This window comes from Acipenser ruthenus, chromosome 7 (assembly GCF_902713425.1).
Source record: "Acipenser ruthenus chromosome 7, fAciRut3.2 maternal haplotype, whole genome shotgun sequence".
In the NCBI taxonomy this organism is placed as follows: domain Eukaryota; kingdom Metazoa; phylum Chordata; class Actinopteri; order Acipenseriformes; family Acipenseridae; genus Acipenser; species Acipenser ruthenus.
Window position 1 is genome coordinate 9,793,966 of NC_081195.1, and position 10,949 is coordinate 9,804,914.

Here is a 10,949-nt window from a genome sequence, read left to right on the forward strand (position 1 = left end):
ATTTTCATATTTTGATACAGCTTAAAGCACATGTAACTAGCTAAACGAGACATTTGCAGTCTCTCGTATCTGGGCAGAGTGCCAAAGTTACTAGGTGTCTAATCAAGATGAGTGGAGGAGTGGAGACACAACGTGAAAACAGAACACCACAAACAAAGGACTAGTTTGAAACAGTTTCTAACAGATTAGGTTAAAATGGACGAAGAAAACAACGCTGAATCAATATGGGTCAGAATAATGGACAAAAATTCAAAGGGCATAATAGGTGCATGCTATAGACTGCCAAATTCAGACACAGAGCAAAATAATCTGTTATACAATGACATTACAAATGTGTGTAGCAAAGGAGAAGCCATACTAATGGGGGATTTCAACTTCCCCCATATAAAATGGGAAAACCCGGTGTGGAGCACGACGGCCGAAATTGAAATGGTTGAAATGACAAATGACTGCTTCCTAACGCAATTTGTCAAGGCACCAACTAGAGGGGAGGCATGCCTTGATTTAGTCTTTTCAAATAATGAAGACAGAATAACTAAAACAGAGGTCAGAGAACCATTGGCAAGCTCAGACTACAACATGGTCTCATTGGAAGTGATTTTTAAAACCCCAAAAATAAGGTTTACAATTTTAGAAAAGCAAACATGAAGGTATGAAAAAGAGACTAACAGAAGTAGATTGGAGTAAAATAGAGAAAACATCCACAGAAAAAGGATGGCTGTTTTTTAAAAATGTAGTACTAGAGGCGTAAGACAATTACATCCCAAAAGTAGACAAATCTAAATTTAAAACAAAATGGCCAAAATTGTTTAATAGATCAATAATAAAAAATATTCAGCGAAAAAAGGCACTTTACAGAGCGTTTAAAAGGGACCAAAAACAAAGTACACAGAAAGAGTACATGAAAATGCAAACACAAGTCAAAAAGGAAGTTAGAAAGGCCAAGAGAGAGATAGAAATGAACACTGCTAAGGGGGCTAAAACCCATTCCAAAATGTTCTCTTGCTGTTATAATATTGGAAAAAAATTCAGAGGAGGTTAAATGTCTAAGAGACACACAAATTGCAAAATCATAGACGAAGGAAAAAAAAAATAGCAAATATATTAAACGATTACTTTTCACAAGTTTTTACAAAAGGAGGATACGGACAACATGCCCCACATGTCGACCTGTTCCTATCCAGTTTTAAATAACTTTAGCATAACAGAGGCAGAAGTGTTAAAGGGACTAGGAGCTCTTAAAATAAACAAATCCCCTGGGCCAGATGAGATTCTCCCAATAGTACTCAAAGAAATGAAAGAAGTTATTTACAAACCGCTAACCAAGATCATGCAACAGTCTCTTGACACAGGGGTTGAACCGACAGACTGGAGAATTGCAAACGTAATACCAATCCACAAAAAGGGAGAAATCAGACAAGGTAACTACAGACCAATAAGCCTGACTTATTATATGTAAACTTATGTAAACTATAATAAGATCCAAAATGGAAAATTACCTATATGGTAACAGTATCCTGGGAGACAGACAGCATGGTTTTAGGAAAGGGAGATCGTGTCTAACTAACCTGCTTGATTTTTTTGGAGGATGCAACATCAACAATGGATAATTGCAAAGCATATGACATGGTTTATTTAGATTTCCAGAAAGCTTTTTGACAAAGTCCTGCATAAAAGATTAATCCTCAAACTGAACGCAGTAGGGATTCAAGGAAATGCATGCACATGGATTAGGGAGTGGTTAACATGTAGAAAACAGAAAGTACTGATTAGAGGAGAAACCTCAAAATGGAGCGAGGTAACCAGTGGTGTACCACAGGGATCAGTATTAGGTCCTCTGCTATTCCTAATCTACATTAATGATTTAGATTCTGGTATAGTAAACTTGTTAAATTTGCAGAAGACACAAAAATAGGAGGAGTGGCAAAGGTCATTCAAAATCTAGACAGCATTTAGAATGGGCAGACACATGGCAAATGACATGTAATAGAGAAAAGTGTAAGGTACTGCAAGCAGGCAATAAAAATGTGCATTATAAATATCATATGGGAGATACTGAAATTGAAGAAGGAATCTATGAAAAAGACCTAGGAGTTTATGTTGATTCAGAAATGTCTTCATCTAGACAATGTGGGAAAGCTATAAAAAAAAGGCCACCATGATGCTTGGATATATTGTGGAAAGTGTTGAATTTAAATTAAGGGAATTAATGTTAAAACTTTACAATGCATTAGTAAGACCTCATCTATAATATTGTGTTCAGTTCTGGTCACCTCGTTACAAAAAGGATATTGCTGCTCTAGAAAGAGTGCAAAGAAGAACGACCAGAATTATCCAGGGTTTAAAAGGCATGTCATATGCAGACAGGCTAAAAGAATTTAATCTATTCAGTCTTGAACAAAGAAGACTACACGGTGATCTGATTCAAGCATTCAAAATTCTAAAAGGTATTGACAATGTCGACCCAGGGGACTTTTTCGACCTGAAAAAAGAAACAAGGACCAGGGGTCACAAATGGAGATTAGATAAAGGGGCATTCAGAACAGAAAATAGGAGGCACTTTTTTTACACAGAGAATTGTGAGGGTCCAGAACCAACACCCCAGTAATGTTGTTGAAAGTGACACCCTGGGATCCTTCAAGAAGCTGCTTGATGAGATTCTGAGATCAATAAGCTACTAACAACCAAACGAGCAAGATGGGCCGAATGGCCTCCTCTCGATTGTAAACTTTATGTTTTTATGTTCTTAAATGTGTCGCACTATAGAATGTGATAGATTTGGGCGAGTTTCCCCCCTTACCAGGAGGTGTGTTGAAGGTGTGTGATAGCAGGGTGGATCCATACTGATTGGAAGAGAGTATAAGAAATGGGGTGGAAATGCTAAAGTATTCATAGCATTTAATGTAATATTTTTGTTTGAATCGTCAGTCAATTATTTTATTTGACTACACGGACGTCTGTGTTATGATACAAACGTATACATTAGGGCATGCTGTGACCTGCACGTTTTTGCTTGCTTGTATATAATGTTTATACGATTGTATTAACATTATTTTCTTTTATACATATAAAGTAGTTGATAACAAAAAAAAAAAATCATTTGTCAGATTTATTTCCCTACAATAAAAAAAATAAAACACTCATTTAGTTTCATATCACCCAAACAACAATTCCATAAAAATAAAAACTGTAAGCCTGCTGAATCCCCCATTGAACGATGCCATCTATTTATTTCACAAAGCAATTTAAACATTCTTTTTAAACAGTTAGAAAAAAAAAAAAAACATTTAATATGTACAGGCTGTTTACAAAACTGATGCTTTAGTTTAAGTCAGCCTTCATCTGTACAAAACTTGCACGTAAACAAACAAACCTCTTACCATACTTCTTTTTTTTTTTTTTTTTTTAAACATTTACTGTGGTTTATAAAAGTCACTTATTTTAGTCAAGCCTTTTTCGGGTTAAACAATGGAGACTTGTTCCATCAAGGTAAGCCATTTGTTTTTATCCATTAGAATGTCTCCAATCGTCCTTCGATTATGCCTCACTTAGGCGAGAAAATATTTGCGATGTCTTGCTTTCTGCATACATGTCGATTTTTTTTCTTTTGCTCTGGTGTTAAATGTAGCGTCGGCTCGCCATTTTGTACTTTCTGTTTTGCTTTGGGAGCGGGAGTGTTGATGACATTGGTATGAACGTTCAGTTAACAACAGTGGGCAATACAAAAAAATAAATGAAGAAACCAGAAAAGAAAAAAGCCCCAAGGGAAGGGCTGGGTGGGAGGGGACTTTAAATAGCCCCTAGGGGATGCCTCAAGAGTTTCACCTCTATACTGGTATTTAGTAATACCTTTTCATAGATGTTTGCTTGTTATTATTTACCACAGTACAGCCTCTGTTGAATCACACAGCACCAGGGCTACCCTTGTGTGCACACAATCTACCTTTTACCGTTTTATTCTACTGGTGAATTTAATGACTGTGAGAGACGAGAGCCTGAAAGGTAGTGCTCAATAGGGATGGTAGAGCACAGGCACAGAAGACGTGAGGAATGTATTGCCAGTGGAAAGAAAGAAGCTGACAGCACTGTGGAAAAGGGCCCACTGTCTGCCCTTCCGTCTACAGTGCAAGTACAGACCAGGGATCCACAGAGCAGGAACAACTCAGGAATTGTGCTTGTTAATGGTGATAGGCTTCCAGCTCTAGGGACTAATCACTTTTTTCTGTCCCCAGCAATTATACGAATACCCTGAAGCCAAAGTTTAAGAAAAAACTATGTTCTCAATTTGTATTAGTCAATCTTATTGTATCTTTAACCAACACAAATATCCTTCTAAACACACCATCCTTTTTAAATCAATGTAAATTAAAACAAACCCACATAACAGTGCAAGTGCTTTCCTTAATGTAAAACAGGCGAAAATTGAGTGTAAAGGGTTAACATCTAAACTCTGCTGCAGAGAACATACAAGCATTACTTGAAGTACATCCCCATCTAGTGGTAGAAATAGGAAACTACAACAGTGTGACAATTAATATAGGAACGTATACTGTGTTCTCACCACGGGCCTCCTGCAGTTTTCTCTTCTCTGCATCCCTATCCTCTCGGCTCTGGGGGCTCCGGACGCCCAGCGCCCCAATAACCAACCTTCTGGCCAAAGCCGCACTTGTCTTGGGGCGCTCCTTTGCAGGCAGGAGGTAATCTGAACGAAGGAACAAAAAAAAAAAAAAAAACACAGACAATACTCAATTATTTATTTAATCATGCAGTTGCCAAGAAACAACCTTCCGAAAACAAGACCTGGAGTAGGCCTAATGTCGGTTTGTAACACCGTTTTACACCGATTCTAACAAACCAACACTGCAACTGCACTTTTGAATTTGTCTTCAACTCCAACAGACACTCAGTTAATTGCGTACGGATAATGGCATCCTTCAGTCCAGAGTAGACAGGCTGTATGCCACAGAGGTCTTTAAAAGAGAATGATCTAGCAGACTGATGATGGAAATACTGTCCAAAATACTGAATGAATCACAGAGGTCTCTTCTGTCACTGATAGGAGTTTCTGTCTCCAAGAAGAAAAAAGTGATACTATTTATTACTGTAAGTTATTCATGTTGATTAAACTGTTTAGAACCCACCTGAACATCCCCTGGCCTTAGCTTTGGTCGCAGCGGATGCCTGTGACAGCGGGCGGACCTTCAGCATCGGGTGTTTTGTTCTCAGGGCGTCTCGTGCTGGATTAACAGAGCAGGGTTAGAGGTGTAAGTGTGTATGTATGCTAGCCTTTCCTGTTGAGGGAGAACCACTAGTGTGGCAAAAATTATAGTTCTCACTTTTTCAAAGATGGACTTTGAAGGAAGGACTGCGTTCGATCTGTGATTAATTATTTATGGCACGGGAACAGGAAAGCACATTGGTACATTACTGCACAATGTAAATGTAAACATTGTATTATTTTAAATAAAACATGATAAACACTAAACGTTACATTTATTATTTAAACAACTAAATACAAATACAGGTACAATGTTATACAACAATTTAACCCTGCACGGTTCTGCGTTAATATTGAATAAACAAAAATACAATCTATGCAAGTGACAGTAAAAGCAGTGTAAAAGCATAAGTACATTTTTTTAATATCACTAGACAACTCACCGGCTATGGGGCTGGAGAAGAGTCCCAGTGCGTGAGTGTCATCCACCCATTGAATATCAAACCCCTTTTGCCTGCATATGAAACCAAAATCAGTGCCCAATAACGGACTGTTTTTCACGAGAAGTATTTTCTTCTATATTAGGCTATTAACCACTATTCTTCACCATGATAAAACACTGCTATCTACTTTAAATAACTAAACAGCAGCAGGTATAAATACAGCACCCTAGAACTCCACTACAGTCAGCCACTACTTGGACCATTAAAATAGATACAACTGTATCTAATGCAAGGCTTCAACAACCTCTCTTTGAAGCTGCTGTTTCTTACACTGTCCATCTCATCCTCTCTGCCCTACTACTGTCTCAGATAGAATGCTCCTTTTACTCCACCCTGAAACAGGCTCTCTGCTCACAATTAATACCCACTGGAAGCTGTTGAAAGTTCGAAGCAGATCCTCGGTTTTGAACTCTGAAGGAAACTCGTAGATCTCAACGATGTGGGACAACTCATCCTCTCTGAGCTCCACGTCGGATTCGACTGCCCAGTTGTAATAATCAAATCGGGGCTCCTGGATGGACTTCTTTACCTTCCCCTGATTTTGTGATATCTGAAAGAGAGATTACAACCAGACAGGACACACCATCAGAAACTAGAAAACATCCCAGGATGAAAACCCAGCTCCTGATGTTCTTAGAATAGTCTATCAAGTTTTTAAAAATTAGGTAGTGTGTTTTTGAATGCTACTTTAGAGTCAAGAGCAAGGGTTCTAACTGTATACAACTGGTTCTGTTTTTATCTGGATAATTGAAGTGTTTTTGGAATTATAATAAGGTGTCTTTAGAATGTACATTAAAAGCAATAACTCCACCAAATAAATTGCTTCAGCTTAGTTATTAATAATGCCCCCTTCCGCCCATTCATCAATCTGAAGAGGAAAACAAAACAGTTTGCCACTGAACCTGATTTTTATGTTACAAAACGGACAGAAAAAACTTAAGGACATTTAACCTTCCGGGTTGTTCTTCTAATCGTGTATCATTCACAAAAAACACAGTTACCTCCTCTAGTAGATGGGGGTCCAGGCAATCTCCCTCGTCGTTAAATAGGGTGTCCCAGCTGTCTGACTCCTGGTCACTGGGATCCTCTCTCAATGCTGTACTGACAGAATGTGAACTTTGTTCCAAGGTTCCCGAGTCTCCATTCTGTACCTTCTCAACATACCAAGTCTCCTCAGTCTGCAAGCCTGTGATGGAACAATCTAGACTACCTTGGGAAGGCTTTGTGTTACTCTTCACCCTTTCATCCTGTCCTTCTCCCAGCCCTGTCCCAGGGCAGACACCCTCTTCCTGACCTGCACTAACTGCTAAGGGCCCCTTCACTGTCACACCCATACCAGAGTCTCTCTCTCCCAGCCTGCTACCTACAGCTTCAACAAAGGGGCCAGATTTAGAAATACAGAGTTCAGTTTGCATGTTTTCCTTATGAGAACAGCTCTGAGGTCCATCCAAGACAAGGTGTTCCATAGTATCAAAATCATTTCCCTTCTTATTTCCTACCTCTCCCTCCTTATCTGCTATCCCTCGATTGCTTGTGTCTTCCCTCGTTTCTGTTTTTTTGTCCCCATCGCTAATCCCCTGACTCACCTCTCTCTCACCGCCCAGTTGCTTCTGACTTTCACTACCTTCCCTGTCCCTTTTCATTTTGCTTCCCCCAGTACCCATGTTACCCTTCTTCCCCTTATCCTTGACCTGCCTCCCTTTCCTCTCCCTCTGCTTTTCCCCCCTCCCTGACCCACCAACCTCAAGGGGACTTGCTCTAGCCTTGCCCTGAGTCTGCCTCTTGGGCTCCTCGCTAGTAGAGGGGCATAGGGCCACTTCCTTCAATGACTCTCCTTTCTTCTCCTGCTCTCCAGTCGCTTGCTGCCTTCTAGGGACATAAAGTGCTCTGTCTGGCTTTTTGGAGTTCATTCTCTTCCTCTCCTCCTCCTGGTCCATTACCAATAACGACTCAGCCTGCAGAAAAAAAAGCATTATTTATTACCACTATTTAAAAACAAGACTTTCATCATGAATCCTAACTCTCAATGACTAGCTTGTTGGGAGAAAACACATCATTGTAGGGCAATTCGATGAACGTCAGACTACTGGTAAGGCTCTGATGATCAAACTTCTGTGTATTTGTAAAAACCACCAAAAAAAAAAAAAATCTTTTAATCATATATAGGCAAATTCTGTGCAACAAGCATACTATATAAATGGAATGGGGTAGTACTTTCTGCTTCAGCAGCTCCCTTTCAAGGAACAGCCCTCAGTGAATTGCTTCCAAACAACAAAACATTTTATTTCTGAAACAGTCTGTGACTAATTTAATGTTAAAGTTTTTTATTTTGAAAATTAGACTTAAAGGGTGGAATAACTTGCCAGCAATTGTGTACAGTGTGAGCGAGGGTCTGCTTTGATAGTCAGCAGTCAATCTGAACGCATTGTTTTATATTCTACAGAACAAGCCAAGCATAAAAGGTATCAATTTAACAATTGGCCAAAATACCTCACAATAACCTATGTTATTTCCTGAATTGCTTTTAACGCTAATTCTTTTAATATATTTTGTTTAAAGAAAATCTAGATTTATTTTGTTCTCTTTATATCAGTCAAATTTATGGCTGGCTGTAGTGAGATCAATCCAACCAGGAAAGAGCAGTAATTAATACAGAGAGATGAGGGATGGGGCTCTACTCTCCTCCTCCCCCCTTTCTCTCTGTCTTCTCTTTTATTTATAACCCTTGTCAATCTGTTGTTGTGATTATGGATGTCATGAGGCAATAAACCACTCTGGGATCAATAAACCTGAAATTAAAAAATGTACTTCCGCAGCTAACTTTCGTCTTCAAGAAAGCAAGTGCCCCATGTCTGTAACATCACTGGAAATAAAACCAATAAAGAATAAAGAAAAATAAATTACAGCACAAAACACATCAACCTACTTTACGCATACATTCTGCATAACTCCATGAGTAATACAAAACTGTATTATATTATCCACACTTATATGCAACATTGGATGTACTACATGTTATTACAGAAATGATGTATTTTATGTTATATGTCAGTGGGGGGGGGGCAAAGTTTACAACCCCAAAAAGTTAATAATTAGCAATTCACATTATCCTATTACTTCATATTATCTGCTCCATTTGACCAGCTGAAGAGCTCTTGTTGGTGAGGTGAGATGAGGGGGACAAGGTTGATGAATCACCTTGCACACACACCACACATCACACATCCCGTCTCAGCGAGAGCCTGAATTTCCCTCAACGCCCCGTCCAAGAGAACAGATTGTCTCCCCTTTTACTCAGGGAGTAGAATCGATCAGAAATTAATTTTTGTACTCTATGGGTCTACCGAGCACAATGATACGAGGGAAGATCTGGCTCCACAGTTGTGACAGCGCTCTCTGTTTCAGTAACACATTTTCCCTGCATCACTTTGAGATGCTAACAGTCACCTGGAAAATCAGCGTGGCCTTAGCTCCCACTCTGTCCAGCATGGGCCTCATACCCCTTCAACTATAGAAATATTTTAAAGTTAATAACAACACTTATTTAATGTCCCTGAATAAATCTACAAACACGACGAGTTCAATGGCAGAGCAGCCTGTGAAGCTACTTATGTCCAGACAGGCGCCTAGGAAGGTTAATGAAAGGGCTTGATACCATTCTGAAATATACAAAGCAGTTGCCACCCCCATAGCCACATTCTTTTATTATAAACAGAAGAAAGTTATAATCTAATGTATTTCTCCGATTGGATTAGCTCCCCCATGAATATGACACTGAGAATAAAACTGCTAAATAAATTAATAATAGCATCTAAAAAAATAACTATTACATGCCACAATAACTTTAGACTTGGACATCCCTTGTTTAAAAAAATGAGTAATTTGGGGTGGATTTAAATCAACAGTGAAAAGGCCAAATCATAGCAGAAAAGCATACAAGCTTTGCACAAATATCCCAGTGGGTGTAAAAATGCTAAGAGTGGGTTTATTTTTGGTCTGGATTAGATTTATACTGTAGTACACATTAAACTATTTTCCATGAAAATGGCTCACTTTTGAAGGGATTCCAGGTAGGGACAGTATTTTTTTTAGCATCCTCCAAGTAACTATCTGTCTCATTAGCCTATACAAGAAATCTGACTAGGTACAAAATACAGTATTCCAACCGTAACACACATCAAGTACAGACGCAACGGCGAAATGGCCCTCCAATGCTCCACCTGTTGAAATTCTAGGCCCGCTATTCTTCACACTGGCCCATTACAGTCAATACTTTACTATATATATATATATATATATATATATATATATATATATATATATATAGTACCCATATTAAAAAATTCAAAATTGTACAGTTAGCTTCACAAGTTATTTACGTAGTTTCTCAGTGTCGATTATTTAACAGCATATTTTACCAGTCCCTAGTTTAAAACATTTACTTTTTGTGTTTGTTTTTACATATTTTTTCAATTAAATATCATTTTGAACTCACCGCTACAGGCCTATAAACAGACAAATGAATAGTTTCAGACAGAAATAAAAACCAGGAAGCGCAAACAAAACAGTATATATATATTTTTTTTTTAAACCTTCACTGTTTTGTTTTTAGGAAACATTCAGCATGTTAAATGAGACCAGCCAATAAATGCAAGTTAAAGTTTTTAAGGGTACCTTATCTCTTTATTATTTTGTTTTCTGTCCAGAGTCGGCTCGTGAACAAGTACAGCGCGTACACAACCGATGTTTGGCCTTACACGTTCGTGGTTGGTCGTCATCACGCACTTACAAAATAGGAATTCTGGGATATGTAGTTTTTTGTTTCTTCCAACACGTACAGTAGCATATACTCTAGGTCTCCAAACTAGATGCCCACCAGTCCTTTTACCAGCAACACAAGAAGCATATTTACTGGATTCCAAATTAAAATGGAAACCCAACCAGCCATGTTTTGTTACAGGGAAACATGTACCCCAAATCGGCCTGTTTACTGACAATACAAACCAAGCAATTTGGCTAATCTGCCTTATCATGTGGAGGCCATCTCTACAAGAAACAAGGCAAGTCCCTTCATTGGAAGTCAATGTAAATGTACCCCTTTGTTGTGAGTTTTAAAGAAATATGCTAGTTTACTAAGAAGAAAGTCATACACTGATGAACTAAGTAGATTACACAATAAAGAGCCTTTACTGGGAACCAAAAAGCCCCTTACTGGCAACCAGCTGGGG

The 10,949-nt window shown here is 38.6% G+C and overlaps 1 protein-coding gene across 1 annotated transcript in view; it reads right to left on the reverse strand.

The window, feature by feature from the left end:
• r3hcc1l (R3H domain and coiled-coil containing 1-like) overlaps window positions 1-10,492 on the reverse strand; it is a 17,303-nt gene extending 6,811 nt beyond the window's left edge. Inside the window, exons 1-6 of the mRNA XM_034026238.2 lie at window positions 10,396-10,492; window positions 6,723-7,676; window positions 6,090-6,271; window positions 5,662-5,732; window positions 5,142-5,237; window positions 4,562-4,702 (exon numbers count right to left, since the gene is read on the reverse strand). Of these exons, the coding sequence (XP_033882129.1) occupies window positions 4,562-4,702; window positions 5,142-5,237; window positions 5,662-5,732; window positions 6,090-6,271; window positions 6,723-7,658 (1,426 nt within the window). The 5' untranslated portion in view covers window positions 7,659-7,676; window positions 10,396-10,492. The remainder of the gene's footprint in view (window positions 1-4,561; window positions 4,703-5,141; window positions 5,238-5,661; window positions 5,733-6,089; window positions 6,272-6,722; window positions 7,677-10,395) is intronic.
• Window positions 10,493-10,949: the final 457 nt, after the last annotated feature.